This window comes from Thermobia domestica, chromosome 13 (assembly GCF_964235325.1).
Source record: "Thermobia domestica chromosome 13, izTheDome1.hap1.1, whole genome shotgun sequence".
In the NCBI taxonomy this organism is placed as follows: Eukaryota; Metazoa; Arthropoda; class Insecta; order Zygentoma; family Lepismatidae; genus Thermobia; species Thermobia domestica.
In genome coordinates this window covers 152,770,066-152,787,588 of record NC_137466.1, presented here as the reverse complement: position 1 = coordinate 152,787,588, position 17,523 = coordinate 152,770,066, and the positions used below count along the sequence as shown (strand labels likewise).

The window sequence follows — 17,523 nt, the reverse complement described above, 5'->3', positions numbered from 1 at the left end:
TCGCGACCCACAAAAGCATGGCCCGCGACCCACACTTTGAGAAACACTGCAGTATAAAACTTAGTATTTCTGGGTTGATTTTGAGATCTGTGCGTTAAGCCAGGTGTGTGTATGTGTGAGGAGGCTTAAAATTGTAAAAATAAATAAATAAATAAAAACGAGGTATCAACCATAATCCAACTATAAATAGCAATGAAGCAATATCTGCTTAACTGAAAGTCTCTAATTTACCTAAAAAAGGTAGTATTTTGAAAGGATTACAACGTTAAACATACTAGTATCTATGTTCTTAACAAATTGTTAGAAATTTAAATTTAAACATTTTTTTTTTACCAGTTGACGTATTTACTTACACAACAATGGTAAGTTTTATTTAAAAAAGAGAATTTCTTCCTGGGAAATGCTTGCATTGTTGCTAGTACAAGAATGTGATTGAAGTGCGGATATCATCTAGAAAAGAACAAATCTACTAAGTGAATTAATCGACTTCTGTGACCGGCTCATTTTCGCAAGTGATTGATCTATATAATCTTCGAAGCCCGTATTATTGTGTTTAGCGCTATAAAAGAAAAATGCCACCGAAGAAGGATAAGAAAATCCGAGAGCCTCCTCCGATTGATCCGGAGAAGAAGGAAAGGTTAGAGCAAGAGATAGAAGTGGCAGCAGAAGCCCTCGGCCAGATGAGAAAAGATGCCAGAGAACTTCGCGAGCGGACCAAAGATCTCGAGGATGAAACGGCAGAATACCTAGAAGACAGCCAATATCACCTGAAACTGTTGCAAGAGAAATTGGATCAAATACAGAGGGAACTAAATGTTGCGCGAGAGGAAACGCGGGCGGAAATGCAGGAGGCAGAAACCAAAGCAACAGAAAAGGTAAAAGAGCTGAAGGCCAAAAAAGAAGGTTTGGAAAGAGAAGCTGTTAATTTGGAATCTCAAATGGATAGAACTAGGCTCAAATTACTTGATCTTGATCCATTCAGGTAAGAATAACAAAGAGGAGCAAGGGCGCCCATAGTGTGGTTTCCAAGGGGGGGGGGGCAAGTATAAGCGACGTTTCAAATATAGTTTCAAATTTTGCTGTAACTAATATAAAAAATTCTATTGGGTTTTCAATATTCCCAAGTACAATTTACTCTTAGGAAGGGGGGGGCTCCCCACCTTGCCCCCCTGATGGGCGCCCTTGAAGAAGAGGGAAATGAAATCTTCAGTTCCACTGAGGAAAAGTAAAATTACTTTAACCATAATTACTTCCGATTTTACTTACCAACATAAAATAATATTAATTAACAAACGCAAGCAAATATTTGTGTAATGATCCATAGTTACTCAGGTTCAATGTACATAATATCCCTAATTCTTAATCCAGCCCTTTATTGCATATCACTAATTGACAGTTTTATCTTTGATGTCGGGGAAGGTGTTTGCCAACGTCAGCAGTTTCCAACTAAATCTTAGAGTTTAGAATGAAGTCTAGTAATATAATTTGGCCGCCAGTGGTTTGATGGTAAACGACATTAAACAAATAAAATATTCGCAAAGCAAATTTTATTTCTATAGCAGATGCTTAGTGCACCTTTACATCCATCTTTAGTGCTAAGATGAGTGTATTACAGATGGTCTCGAACTGCATTAATAGAAATGACAAACAAAAATAACTTAAGTATAACACAAGTAATAACTATCAGTGTCTCGCCTTGTTTATATCCTTTCATTATATATTGCCACTGCTTACTTGATTAGCAAGATAGCCCTGTCTAAGTACTTTAAATAAGAAGGCTCAGTGTATATTTTGGAGGAAGAATGGTAAAACACGAAAGATTTCGATAATGAATTAATCACAGTCCTTAATACATATATAAACACTTACAGCTCATAAGAAAATTGAATAATAGCTAATTACATATGTGGTTGGCATTTCAATATTTTGTACCAATACTGTGAGGTCTCTACAGTTAGTGTTGCGAGTACATACGTAATGACGATTCATCATGCTACGGTTTCTTAAATATATGTTCCATCTGATTGACAATTAGAATGACCCATTGGTATAAGTGGATCTAAAAAAGGTAGGGACAAGCATGATGTCACGCCGTCCCCCATGTATATCTTTGTATTGTAATTTTTTAGGAAGTGGAGGGACGCCATAGATTTTTTTTGGAAGTGGAGTAACGGCGTCTTCCCTCATTCCCCCTCACTTTTACCCCCTAGAATAACCCTGAGTGTTGTAATATTGATACAACCGTTGTCATTTTTGTTTTAAAATGTTCGTTCCCTCCAGCATTACTTGTGCCTTTTCGTTTTAAGCTGTCTAATTAGTGTTTACCACCAAATTCTCCTTCTTTCATCGAACTACTAACTGATTATGTATGTGTTTTCTGACTGTCTTGTAATAAGTTTCATGCTGCCTGTGGAGTTGCACACTTTTCATACGTTATGTCCGTAATTACTTGTCGTAGGTAATTATTTCAGTTTCACACATTAGGGAATTACAAGCTGCAATCATCAACAACTTCGAGAATGCAGGGTGAAAGAAGGACAATAATGGGCTTCTGTTTTCTACTGCTTTAATTTCGAGAGTGCACTGTTATTTGCATTACTGACCATTTGCAACGATTGCTACTATTAAAGGAGGAAAATCATATATCAAGTTCTATTAGAGAAATGATAGTAGTTAGATTCTTAATGGGGGGAAATATCAGGTGGTTTTGTGTCTGTGAAAAAAATACAACAGATATATATTGATCAGTTGATTTGCTTGTTTTTTGTTGGTTGGGTGGTTGATTCGGAGTTAAAGGCCACTTTTCATCACCGGGACTATATGAGAAATTTGAGATCCAAAACCCCTAAAATTCCCACTGGAAACTGATCCAGTGTCTCCCGAGCCAAATATTCCGAATTTCATATATATCCACGGGGAAGTTCTAATTTTTTTTGTATAATATATACAGCCTTATCTAAAAAAAAAATTATACCTCCCTTCTCTTTTTTAAAGGTAATGTTCTTGTAACCGTACTCAGGACATTGGTTTGGAGTGAATGATATCAGCTGAGAAAACAAGATTCATATATCTTTGATTCAGTTGCATTTGAGAATAACAATACGTAGATGAGAGGAAAAAGACCAGGTTCCTTCTGACAAGATTGTACAGTGACTCGTTAATGGAGAACTAAATTTTATGCTCAAGAGCTATACTGCAATTGATACTACTTGTTTTTTGTGGCAGCTCGTTGCAAGCACGTGGTGCTCAATGCTGTGTTGCCAGCTTTTGCGTCCGGGCATTAAAACATGAAATTATTCACAGCGAGTAAATATGTTTTATAAAATTAAATGACACAAAAGAGAACTACAAAGAATGCTCTCAATACCCAGCAGGTCCACTACTCAAGTTGACATTCGACTAAAACAATGTGCATTTGTTTATATTCAAATTAGTAACGTGCGGAAAGGGTGGAATGTTTACCATTGCAGAGCGAGAGAAATGAGCCACTGTAATTGGCTGAACGTGCTGTTGCCATAGAAACAATTCTTGCCTGATTGTTATGAACACGTGTAGGAAGGAAGAAAAAAAAAACAACAAAAAACAGAGGAAAGCAACTGTTAGAAAGGACAAGTGCTAATGTGACTATCAAATAAAATGTAAATGTGACAATAGAAAATTGTTTGTACTGTTAAGCTATGAAAATATATTGGATGTAGTTTGTTTTACGGCTTAACATTGAACATACCATACCCGTCTAACTCAAGGACCATAATTGATCATACCCATAAAGAAGGAGAAGTACAACCATATCATAGGGGAATCTTCCATTGAATGGGAGGAGTGAAAAGTACCACGGAAATACTTCTAACGCATATTGAACATGAACAGAAAGATGTATAACTGCGGGGAGACTCCACATTCCTCGTGCTCACCATAAAATCATCACTGAGCCAACACTCATACTCATTTCGCAAGAACAAAAATATTTAATTTCAACCTCTGGTTACAGGAACTTTCGTCTCTACAGTAGTGTAACACACATATTTTCTTTCCACTTAATGGATTTCGTGAAGTTTAGCATCCTTCGAGGAGAGTTTTAGACTTCAAAAAGTTGAGAAACAACGCCCAGGAGGATCTCTGCTTTTGTCAAGTATCGAAACACCAATTGATAGACATACATATAATAAATTAAATATTAGTATATCCTTTATGATATTATTTTTCTTCTTTGTAGGAGGCTAGAAATTGAACAGACAGAGAAAATACAGAAATTGGAGTCAGAAATTGCTAGGTTAAGCGAAGAACATGAAAGAGAAATTCTAGCTCGTCGGAAGGAATTTGTAAGGTAAGAAATTTATTTGTTTAAATACTCTTTGGTACTTAAAAATGAAAAATGAATTTCTAATCCACACTAATTAGTTTAATATAATTAAATGTAGTGGTGACTCGTAGGTGACTCGTAGGTAGTTATGTAGATGGGAGTGATATAAAGTGTTGTTAGAATATAAAAGGTAGTTTCAGGTTGATCACTAGCAGCACGTGTGAACACATCTGAGAAGTTTTGGGGGGTAGTTAGAAAGCGGCGTGTGTTCACTTGTAGGGGGACTACTGTGAGTGTTCACATGGCTTCGAAAATTACGTCCGATTTTGAGAGGGCTACATTTGTATCCCTTCCCACATTGGTTATAGGGAAATAACTCAACAATGTATGACAAAAGGTTTACGTGTGTCAAAGAAAGGGAGCAACGCTCTATTGAATTGCAATGAAACTGTCATCCATCATGTTGCTGGTCCCTTCAGTATTGAGCATCATATATATCCGAGGCCCGAGCATACCTCCTATGTGTTGTAAAAAGTGAGTTTCTTGGTGCGACGTGAGATTTCTTAAAGAACATGTACGTTCCACTATGACCATTAGTCGCATCTACATCTGATATGAGATCCGGGGGCCCGTAGTTGGTCATCCCAGGGGGTAGATGTTCTATTTCGAAAATAAGCACCTCATTTTTTTAAAAAAATGTTAAAATCCGAATTGCAATACAAGTAAACATTGTTCAAAACAACTCTTATTTTTTGACTTATTTTGGCTTACAAGTTTACATTTTTTCTATGGTGGTTTGTACATTTAACGTAACGAACCACGAGTTTTTGGATACCCGTCTCATAGAATTCTGGCCTGTGATGATAGCCAGTTCTTCACGGTCGATTTTATTGCACCTCATCATTAGTGTGTAAACGATAAGACGTTAGGCTAAAGGTCTGGACTGTAAGGCGTATGATCAAATTCCTCCCTCAGAATCCGAGCGCGAATCGTTATGGACTTATTCATGAACTTCTTTGAACAATCTGACTCATTTTCGCACTTTAGTGTCACTCATTATATTGTCATATACATCAGTATCTGGCGAAGATGATTTGCAGATGTCATATGTTTCCAGCTGTAAGGAATCGGATGACTGACGGTATTCCACAGTCAGTGAGTCGTTCGATTTTCTTAAACATTTTAACCCCACAGTACAAAACGTATAGACAGACACCAATTCAAATGGCGTCTGATTGTACACACAAGATGTCTGCGCGAGCACTCACCCGTAAGGCATGAGCAATTTTAAATTGAATTCACAGACTGTCCTTACTTTAAAATCAAAACTATTATTATTATTATTATTATTATTATTATTATTATTATTATTATTATTATTATTATTATTATTATTATTATTATTAAAACTTTTCTCAAATTTGAGGAGAGTACTTTTCAGAATTGTTTGTGAAAGTACAACGAATCATTAGAAAATGTACTGTCATCCACTTGATCTTATATAGCGACCAATAATAACAATTTATCATTGTTTGTCTGAATTTCAACCACCTGTTAAACCGACTTGTGAATTTTAATTTTACAATGATGGCATGGCAGCATATTTACCAGGCGGTTACAGTAATTTCTACCGAAAAATATTAGTAATAGTAACAATATATAATTGTTTATCTTAATTTCGACCATATATAAACTTTAAGCTGAATTGTAACTTTAAAATGTTGCCCTGGCTGTATATTTGCCAGTCAGTCACAAGAATCTCAATAATAATAATAATAATAATAATAATAATAATAATAATAATAATAATAATAATAATAATAATAATAATAATAATAATAATAAAAATAAAAAAAAACTGGCAATATAATCCTTTTAGTTAAAATTTTGTTTCTTTACAGAGAAAGAAAAGAGCTGGAAGATAAGTTCAGAATTGAAGTTGACAGAATGCGATATATGGCCACTAAGCAGATTGGTCCATTCCTGATTGAACGTTTAGCCAAAGTACGCAGAGACAACAAGAAAATGCAACGGGACTTGGCTCATATCTCGGAACGGCAATTGAAATTGATGGATCAGAGGGACAGACTGTTAAGGGAGAGAAATATTCTGAAGTGGACCAAAGAATTTTGGGATGATGTGATTTGTATGAAAACGCAGTATATTCCTTGTAAATCGTCTGGTCAGGTACCGGAAGAATTTATTGAGAAAATGAAATTGCTCGAACAAAGTTCAACGTGTAAATGGCTTGAGAATACAGCTAATTTCACTTCGTTTACTGATTTAGAAGAGAAAATTTCCAAACCCGGTACTACGACATGACAAAAAAAAAAAAAAAAAAAAAGTTATATAGTGTAATTATGATTGATAGGTTTGAACAATCACAAAACTATACACCTATATACTAGTTTATATAAGTATTTATCAATGCCACCTCTGTATTGTTTTAAAATAAAATTGTTTATGAAGAACTGGTACTACATGTATCTCCTAAAAGTTAGTTATCGCTATACAGGTTTAAATTCATACTGGATTGTTACTGATTCATTGTCAATAGCCACAACGACGTTTATTCACACATAAAAGGATTTTGTGCAAACTAGACTAATTCTGAATTTTCTTGAAATGGATCGCAACTAGAAGTAAGCTGCTATTTCACGTGAGCCTTGTCTTCAAACGGCTGTTTGTCTGGAAAATGTTTCATGAAAGTATGTCCCGTGCTCAACCATAGTTTTGGTTGTATGGCTTTGTGTAATGCCCCTTTTAGCACTAGTGTTACCCACTAGTCGAGAAATTTCTCATGCCACCCCGATTCTCGTCTCAAAGGAAATGTGTAAATTCGAGACGAGGCGTTAAAGATGGGAATTCTCGTCTCGTTTTCCAGAGGAGAATCGAAATGAGGTCAGAAATTTCATGAGTCTCGTTTTTAACACTACTTCACCCACCGTATCTTAAACGGCGTGACAAACATCTTGGCATTTGAAGGCGGTGCTCCAAGTTCCCTTTAAATGCTGCTAGCAAATGAGAGGCCAACGGTATTGCCACGTTTATTTTGTACACATCCACATCCATCCTCTGCCACCTGATCGCGCTATAGTTCGTCTGCTTAGCCATAGCCACACCCCTTTACCACTTGGCAACGCCGCGCCAGAGCTTGAGTTTTATTCGTTTAGCTGAAATGCCAAGATATTTGTCACAGGCTTTAAATAACACTGTTTCAATGTTGCATAATTCATAACAAAAAGCTGTAAGTTCAAACAGGAAAGCTGCGGTAGCTCAAAGGTAGAGAGTTCACTTCTGGTGCGTGGGATACCTGGTTCGACCCAAGCTCGCGTCAAGTGGGCTTTGTGGTAGAGCAACACCGTATTCGTGGGTTTTCTCGAAGATTTTCCCACTTTTCTTATTCTACCATTTCATTCATTCTCATCATCATCGCCTCCTTTAGCCTACAGGGCATAGTCTTGTGACGTAATTCTGGAAGATTTTCAGATCACTTTATAAGCTGATAAAGGTATTGTACAGTCGTTTGATAAAATTTATTTTGGGAATAACGGTGGTATAGCTGGAACGTACAGAAAGTTACATTCTTTTTAATTTACTGAAAACCGTACTCAAATTGTCCTTTCATTCGGAAATTATTTACGAAAGTATTTCATGAAACGCAAAGAACTTTTGTCGCTGACTGTATGAACGCAAGAGCATTTATCAACATTTAAAGATACGCAGGTTATTACACAGTATGCTCCAATGTTAAATATGGATTAAATGTTGTTATATCACACTTTTAGTGAATCTCTTTTGATGTGGAAGGATTCTGATACATTCTAGATGAAATTGAGAAAAATAAATAAATAAAGTTTGTACAGAAATTTACAAAACGAGACGATAAAAGTTATTTAAAAGTCGAGACGAGACAAAACTTAAATAAAATTTATGGGATTTACGGAAAACGTAAATCAGCGAGGATATAATATAAGACGTAAATTTGCAGCGTAACGTGAAATTGAAATCACATGAGCTCCCACCTAGAATTAAACTTGGGTCTCTGTCGCGCTAATGGGGGATATGATACAGTAACATGGCAATCCTATAGCCACGAGAGAACTCCAGAACCTTTTGGGTTTACGACCTGGGCGGTATTCCGGTGTTTCACTAAGTTGTTTTTCCAAAAATTATCTTTAACTGGAAGATTGTCAATGATTGACACCTATTTCTCTTCACAAAATTGCTATAACTAGTTCCACGTCTCATCTTAAAGCCAAACATGGTAGTAGAGATCAGACATTATGGCAAATTTTGACCTTTGACCCTTAGGGATGGCCTAAGGCAGTGTGTTACTAAGTGGTAGGACACCTATAACTCCTTAGCAAAAAATCAGTTTCACGTGGGATCCCAAGGCTAAATTCGACGGAGTCTCACACACCTCTTCTATATAGTCATCACACATTATGATACCTATTACGTGGGAACCCAAGGCCAAATTCGAAGGCCTTTGTCAACTGCAAGGGACCCCTTCTGGGCCACTTGCTAGTTTTATATATTTCTATTATTATACTTATTACTATTCATATAAATTTTAAGGTAAATATATATAATAATAATAATATATATATAATAATAATAATATGTGATATATATATATTATTATTATAGTAATAATAATAATAATATATATATCACATAACTTTTTACCTTTGGAAACCAGCGCTGGTTTATCTTATACCTATATTGTAATTACAAATATACAAGAATATATATATATGTATATATATGTATATATATATGACATATTATTGAAAATGTTAACAATGATGTGTTTTCTATATAGTTTAGGATACATAATTTTTTTTATCTCATTAACTTTCAATTTTAATTGCACATGCTCCATATATTATAAATTGTTAATCACAAATATATATTCTTGTATATTTGTAATTACAATATAGGTATAAGATAAACCAGCGCTGGTTTCCAAAGGTAAAAAGTTATGTGATATATATATTATTATTATTATTACTATTTCATGTAAAATATCTTGTATCTACTATGTGTAATCCATATATTAATCTAGCATATTCCTTTTGCAGCTTTTTAAAAAAAATCTTCCTCTTTTATAGATAACGAATGTTAGTTGGAAACATTGTCCGTTGCCTGAAATGTTTAGGACACAAACAGAGGGGAGCGGGGACCTTACTTTACTTTCGTTTTCTTTTATTCCGCCTATGCCATCTATATGGGTCAATAGGTAGTTTTGCTAGAAAACAGTTGGACATCTTTCCGAACCTCACATACATATAGAAGGCATTCTCTTGAGGCGGGGAACCATTTTAATGCTTCGAATAGCGGGAGAGGCAGTTTTGTCCTTCTCTGGTTCCATTTCAGGGGATGGGAGTTCCTGGTTAGAACAGTCTAAATGATGACTTTCGTTAGAGTATCTTCGAAATAAGCTGAAAACTTCATGTATAGTATAGCGAGTGGGCAAGTGAGTCCACGGGGTAGCTTAGAGCTTTATTTGTTTTAATGCCAAATCTATGAAAATAAATAAACATATATTTTATTTTGGATAATGTTTAGCTCGCGATTTCTCCTTAAGCATTTTAATTAGGATATTTAGTGTTTTTAGTTTACATTATAGTTTGCCTGGGCTCCTTGATTGGGTCCAGTGGATAGGCTTAGATTCTGAATTGGAGGGCTCCAGGTTCGAGTCTGGCCGACGTCTGGCTATATAAGGCCAGGCCGATTGATTGGTTTTTAAAAACACATTTTGTTCCGCTCTAAAATGCTAGGGGACTGGAACGGGTTAAACTTAACCTATACCTATAGATCTGAGTGCTGATCTAGAAAGGTCTCTTATTGGGGTCTATTCCTTTATCCTCACTGAACCTAATCCTAGTAAAATTTTGTTAGATAGAATCCTTCTTGAGGAGGTCTGGTTCCGGACTTTTCCTCGCTTAGGTTTAGGCCAGGAGCTGGATAAGTGGTGAAGGCACCTTTAGAACAGTAAATTGGTTCACTTCATCAGCTTGTAAGAGAACGCTTCCTGAGTGAACCCTGGTGATTTAGAGTACTAGTTTATGTACTCTTGTATTAATGACTGAAATAGGAATCTTAGATTCATTATAGTAGGGACTAGTCTCCTATTCTTTAGGGATTAGGATAAAGATATACTTAAGTCCCTCTCTGTCTCCGGGAGGGCAAATAGAGAGAGATAAATATTTTATCTAGAGATCGTAAACTATTTTTCAACTATCGTTCGTACTTTATTAAAATAAAGATATCTAAAAGAGGAAATTTGATGAGTTTTCATTATAATTTGAGTCTGTATGCTAGTTGTAGTAAGAACTCCCCTAGATTCTTGCAAACAGGGTGAATAAATTGGTTGATTTAGAATTGGTCGACAGAAAAGGTTGTACGAGGGTATTTAAAGGATTAAGAGATATTTAACTCATTTTCTCTATCTGCCTCCCTTGAGTAAGCTAAAGGAAATAAGGGAGAGAGGAGAATCTGAAACCGATCTGGCCTTAAACAACCTTTGGTGAAGTTAATTACTTGTAATTAGTGGTTCGATCAATCCTCCGGAGGAATATTCTTTTGGAAAGATAGCTGTCAACGGTGGGTAAGGTAATAACCTTAGATTCAGGGAGTCTGGTAATAGCACTCGCACGCAGAGAGGTACGTCCGTAACCGTTACAGCTGAAGGGCACGCAGAGAGCTACTTACACAACAAACATGTTTTCATGGGAACTTCCGGTCTTAGACAATTACAGGCTTCTCTAAGAGTATGTACGGATCTTACCACTTAGCAACACACTGCTTTAGGCCAGCCCTAAGGGTCAAAGGTCAAAATATGTCATAATGCCTGATCTCTACTATGGTTTTCACTTGGTATTTGTCAACGAGATCCAATTAAGTTTATCATACTTTCTTATACTCACATTACTGGCAGGATGATTATAAGGGTAACTTACGACAAAGTTACTTCGCAGAAAGTAGAAATATTTGATACGACATGCATCTAACCTTGCAATGCTCTAAACAAGGAAATGCTTAGTTGGAATCAGGGAACACAGGAACGAGTGAGATCAGAACAATTGAATCAACATGTTTCGAACCATTATCTGTGATTGGTAGGTCGCATTGGAGTAGCGTTCCTTCCTATATCTGTCCTAAATCTTTTGATTTTCGACAGTTTTCAAATACTCATAAATAATAATACTTTTAAAAATTTTACAATAAATCTTTGACAAATGGGACATAACTCACCGAGTTCCTTCAATATTTCACTTGTTTCTTCACTTCAATAACAATTTCGAAATAAATGATTTATTCTTACATATTTTTATTCTTTTTCTCTTGAAAGTTATGAACATTTTGAAGAAAATTCAGTTTATTTTAAATAGTGAATCATTTATATTTTTAATTTAGTGATAAAGAAAAAGGGATAGATAGAATTTAGGTATTAAACATTAATTGGGAAATTCCTTTTTGAAATTAGAAAATTCACTTTTTTATTATTATTGCGTAGACCTGTTTCCTTTCATTTTTCCTGCTTTCCTTTGTGCACTTCGGTAAACTTATCTTCTCTATAATATAAAGATTTAATTATTTAAATGATTCGTTGAAATTTCACTGTGAAATTCATTGTGTATGCATATAATTGAACCTTCACATAAGATTTGAACCAAGACACTGTGAAGAATAGGAAATGGGTGTTCCAGTTAAAGTTAAAGTTCTTCTAAACTTTAATTTTGCTCAAGACAAATTTATATAAGAACAGTGTGTGGTCTTTGAAGGTTACAACAGCAAAATGAAATCTACCACGGAAACAAAAGAATTATCACACAAGTTTTATGACACAAATTGCTTCCTTACAACGAACAGCAAATTGCAAAAACTTAAAAGAAGGGGGGCAAAGATAGACTGTACTGATGCTTGGGACACAGCTGTGAACGAGTTTACGATCAACACACTTGCTGCCATTGCGTACCCAGTTGTAACACACTTGCCATCGGGTAACTGTTCATTACAATACAATGTGGATTCTATGCTAGCAACCACATATTACCAGGATTCTTTTCCAGTATTTAGCAAAGAAACAACGAAATACGGATGTGTACATATTAGAATTTATCTAGACATGTCAGCTTACGTAATTATTTCGCATAAAGACTGTAGCAGTTAGAGATCATAAAATTGACAAGGAATGTTTCCAAACTGTCAAACGAATTTTTAAAATAGCAGAATTTCTAAAATAGTAGATTTAGTAGATCACATAAAGTCATGACTTGTCTCAGAGTTGTAGCTGGTAATAATGACCACAAACTTTGCTTTTCAGAAAACAAAGGGCTGTCAAATTCGTAACACTACGTTACTTATAACGTTGATGTTAATACTTGAGAAATTTAATATAATGTAAATGTAAAATGAAATAAAAATAGAAATACGCACACGAAATTGAAATAAAAGGTACGGATCAAAACACTAAACTTTCTTACTCTCATTTATTAAATTAAATCGTTATGCTACAACTATTGCTAAAATATTTATTTCTAAAATATTAGGTTGATGCTCATGAAATGTCCGCCCCAGAGCTGTCTCATGGCTATATGGTTATAGTACTCGTCTTCGGCGTGGGACATCAGGGTTCAATTTCCAGTGGACGCTCATGTGATTTGGATCCGATTGAAATCACATATAGCCTATGTGACATATAGCCTCGGTATTGAAAGAGACGCTAAACTCAAGTCCAATCCAAATGTCCGCCCCAGACACTTCTTTTCGAAAGGCCAAAATTAGAAGACTACAATACCTGGTTAATCAAAATAGTCGTCATCTGCAATCGCACGCTTTTAACATTGCTCAGTCAACAACTGAATTCCGAAAGAATTCTGGAATCTGGGAGGATGTTATGAAGTTCTCAACCGTACGTTGGACTATCCAATAATCAAGGAAGGTCTTTCTTCCCAAGAAGGATCGAGATGCGGGAAGAGATGATAGTCAGTGGGAGAGATATTGAGGGAATACGGTGGGTGAGGAAAGTGTTCCTACTGCAACTCATTGAGAGAATGCACCATTCTTTGATAGACAAGTGAATGTATATTTTTGTGCATTACGAGGATACTAGGTCTGTTGACCATTACCGGATGATTGAGAACAAATTTGTGATGCATTCCGCAGATGCGCAGTGGTAGTTTCATTTTCCTGAGAAAAACATGATGGGTCATTCCCACCTTAGACCAGCATACAAGGACCAATCATTTTGTAGATTTTAAAAACCATTCTGGACTTTGATCACGATCTAACCACTGTCTTGACAGTCTACGATTCTCATAGCACATCCATTTTTCATCTGAAGTGACAATCCGATGCAGAAAACTTTTGACATTACTCCACACAATCAGAGAATTGTCATCTATCCAAACTGCCATTTTTGTTGTCTGGTATGGGGCACCCATGAGTACAACATGCTCACCTTAGGAATTGACAGAACTGCATCCACAGTGATTTCGAAGAGCTTATTTTAACATGATGTTAGTCTGTGCTCACGGGGATAATTTTGCAATGCTGTGTCACCGGAACAAAACTGCCAAACGAATGGTTTGTCTGTTCTCGTTAATTGCGGGCCAGGATCAATCGATTGGACTGTGCTTTACCTTTGAATATTAATTGTATTCTACTCTAATATAATAAAACTATAGAACATTTGGGTACTAGAATCTACAATGTTACAACCACGAAGGAAGTACTAAAATATTTTATAAAATGTTTTACACTACATTCATATGTTGACTAGCTGGGGGCTTGTCCCCCAGAATCCCTATTTGCTCAGAACATACGGCCTCACATCTCCTTATGTATTAGTCTCTGCATCAACAGTGAATTTCGTGCATTTTTTCTTAATATTTTCTGAGTTTGGAAAACTGGGGGCTTTGTCCTCAAACCCCTGCTTTTGCTCGGCCTACGGCCTCGTACTTCTTAAACTCACAATTGTACCGATTTTTAAGTATCTTTTTATATTTTAACTATCTAAAAGATAAGATTTCGTATCCAAAGAAAACTCCCGTTTAAATAACATGAGAATTTCTTCATCCCCCTTTTATACCCCTTAAAAACAAAACATATTCACTTTTGACAATTTTCCTGTGAATTACTCCCAGAAGGTTACGATTATGCCAAATTTCATCATTCTAACCTTCCCAAAAGTGCCTAAATATTTCGGGGTGTAGAATATGTCCCATAAAAATAACATGGGAAAGATTTTTCAATTCCCCGTAAGACCACTACAGTTTGAAATTTTTAATTTTTGGTGATTCACTTAGGTAATGATAACAAAAACGCAGAAGCATACCGAATTTCAAGTTGTTATTCCAGTTCCAAGTACCTAAAATATGAGTTTATAGGTTCAATAAACGCCCATTTAAATAACTTGCGGAAGTTCTTCATCCGCCTTTAGACCCCCTAAAATTTTAAAAAATATTCACTTTTGGCATTTTTTCCTATTGGTAGTCCCGAAAAGATACAATCATGCCGAATTTCAACTTTGCACGTCAACCAGAAATACCCCTTTATGCTAGTCAGTTCATGTAATTATATATATATATATATATATATATATATATATATATATATATATATATATATATATATATATATATATATATATATATATATATATATATATATAGTTAAGAATGTTAGCGAAAGGAAAATCAAGAGGGAAACCGTCCCAAGTATAGAAAGTCTGGTTATCAGAACCCATGTCTGATCCGAAGAGGGCTTTACTATTGGGACTGCAACTGCGTAAGTTATATTCTGACGTATATTTACCATTTCTTATTCTTTACATTGTTCACAAAGAAGAAAAGAAGCGTATTATAGTTCAATCCCAAGTTTTAAGTAAGCATTAAAGAAGAGAAACAATGGTTGTATTTTCTTGCATTAACATATCTTGATGTTAATCAACACTGAAAATAAGTGCATTATTTCTAATTAGTTTATGGGAAATTACAGACGCTTGCAGACGAGGCTTTTCTTTGGATTCAATAGACGTGTATTCTATCTCAATTTCAACTTTTTTTTTCTTTTATCATGTTTCAAGTCCTCTCCATGTATGTAAATTGAAAATGTGCGCGGCGTGAGAATGTGCAGATGTGTCTTCAAAGTATTTTTCCTCTTGGGAAACGAATGAAAGAAAAACAAATTTGATTTACATACTATGCACTTTTGAGCTTTGACGTCATGCAAAATCGAACAAAACCATCAGATGTATTTTCTTTTTGTTAGCGATCTACATAATATATAAAAGGTTAACACAAAATGACACGCTCTGAATATATGTACCTGGTGACCCATAATATTACATACAAAAATAAATAAATAAATAAAAAATGAAGTATCAATCATCTCGTTTATTTCAAAACATATTTTACTATTTACATAGTAAGTCAATCTATTAATTTCAAGTGATCTTGAGTTATGCTGTAGAATATATTTTCCAACTAACAAAATAAACTATCGAAAATAAATACCTTCCGTTCACAAAATGAATATAAAGTGTTCATTGCATGGCTACCTCCAGTTTAGGGTCCACTTCCAGCGCCGAGGCGGATGAAGAAGGAAGGAAGAATACTCTTTTCATAAAAAGCTTACTTTTTTTTGGGAGGGAACGGTAATTTTCGCTTTCAGACTTTTTATGACTTTCTTGCTCAACTACCAATTTTGTCTTCCTGTAGTGGATTCTATAATTAAGAAAGTGCTTTTAAAACATCTAGTACTTGTGGATCCTATGTTCAGTCCGTTGCTGGCTGTCTTGATTGCTATTCAAACTGGCACTGCAGTTGTTTCCAGCAAGTGTACGTTATGCAACTACCATATCCTAAATGTAGTACTGGTTGCCTAACCAACCTATCAAGTTGCTGGAAATTACACATCTTTATACGAGTTTTACTGTTGACTAAATTCAATCTGGGAGGCAAGGAAAAGATACCATAAATGAAGAAGCACGTTCAAAGCTAATTTTATTTTGCTGTAAAATCTTGCTTATATATTGTTCTCCGTTTCGGAAATATTTTATATATTCTCCGTTCGGAAAATTAAAACCATCAACATGATGTTAGTTTAACATGAATATTTAACATGAATCTCTATTTACTTTACTGTTATATTGTGTCAAGATTTTTGAAATAAGAAACGTATGGATAGCATTTTAAACGTTCGTTGAAAACATATACAACTAGTTGAAACTAGAAAACATATGTACTTTTTCTGTACTTTCTAGTAACCTATTTCCTTTTGTTCTCGAATTTATTTCAGGTTATTGTCTTCAGAATGCAGTACTTAGATGATATTTTTCGTACTATAATCTGCCAATCTGTCTATGTAAATAAATAAAAATGAAAGTGGCTATGTTTTTGACTTCACAACTCTTAAATCACCCGACCGATCTTGATCAAATTTTCAACATAAATCAGGTTCGAGTCCGGGATGGGTTTTATCATTTCACTTTGACGGTAGTACTTAGGGGAGGGTGAAGATATATAAAAATAAAAGAAAATGACCGATATTAGTGACGAAACCATAGTTTTCGGGGTCGCTGAGATGAACAGTGATACTTCCGATGTTGTTTAAATCCAAATTCAGCCACGCAACATGAGGGAACAGGAGGGAGAGAAATATAAAAATGATCGATATTAAAGAGCGCTTCAGTAATAAAAACTGACTGACTAACGGAACATAAGGTAGGTGCAGGTAAATACGCCATGTTAAGGGTTTTGGATTTTTTAAATCCTTAATTTTCATGAAATGCAAAGAACAAGACATGTGCGTTGCAGAGTAGCCTTTCCCTCTTTTAGAAAAAAATGTGCCAATGATGCGACTCACTCATGGTAAATGAAAAAAGTGTTACAAATTGGCGTATTTACCAACACGTGCAGGTAATTACGCTAAGTCTAGGATACTAGTAGAAACCTGTAATAAGTCTTGCAATTGCTTACATAATCTGTATTATAGATCTCAAATATTACTACACAACATGGCTGAAGCAAAAATAGAATAACCAAAGTGCAAGATGAAGACAAAAAGATAAAATATAAAAGCGATAGACCTAATCTCCAAAGTTGAAATGAAGTTACAAATTGAAAAGTTTGTCCATAAGGAGATAAACAATCAATGTCACTGTACTGTGACGTAGAAAAAACTACACCGATATTACATGGAACATG

The 17,523-nt window shown here is 35.2% G+C and overlaps 1 protein-coding gene across 1 annotated transcript; it reads left to right on the top strand.

Annotated features, from left to right (window-relative positions):
• The first annotated feature begins 415 nt into the window (after nucleotides 1-415).
• LOC145668644 (uncharacterized) lies at nucleotides 416-6,759 on the top strand. The gene is made up of 3 exons (XM_081736694.1): nucleotides 416-982; nucleotides 4,217-4,327; nucleotides 6,205-6,759. The coding sequence occupies exons 1-3, from the start codon at nucleotides 573-575 to the stop codon at nucleotides 6,623-6,625; spliced, it is 942 nt and encodes a 313-aa protein (XP_081592820.1). The 5' UTR covers nucleotides 416-572; the 3' UTR covers nucleotides 6,626-6,759.
• The last annotated feature ends 10,764 nt before the right edge of the window (nucleotides 6,760-17,523 follow it).

Excerpts from the sequence above, each read along its gene's own strand:
- LOC145668644 (XM_081736694.1), top strand. The coding sequence starts at position 573 with ATGCCACCGAAGAAGGATAAGAAAATCCGAGAGCCTCCTCCGATTGAT. Across the intron at positions 983-4,216 it reads CTTGATCTTGATCCATTCAG|GAGGCTAGAAATTGAACAGA; the intron begins GTAAGAATAACA and ends TCTTCTTTGTAG. Across the intron at positions 4,328-6,204 it reads CGTCGGAAGGAATTTGTAAG|AGAAAGAAAAGAGCTGGAAG; the intron begins GTAAGAAATTTA and ends GTTTCTTTACAG.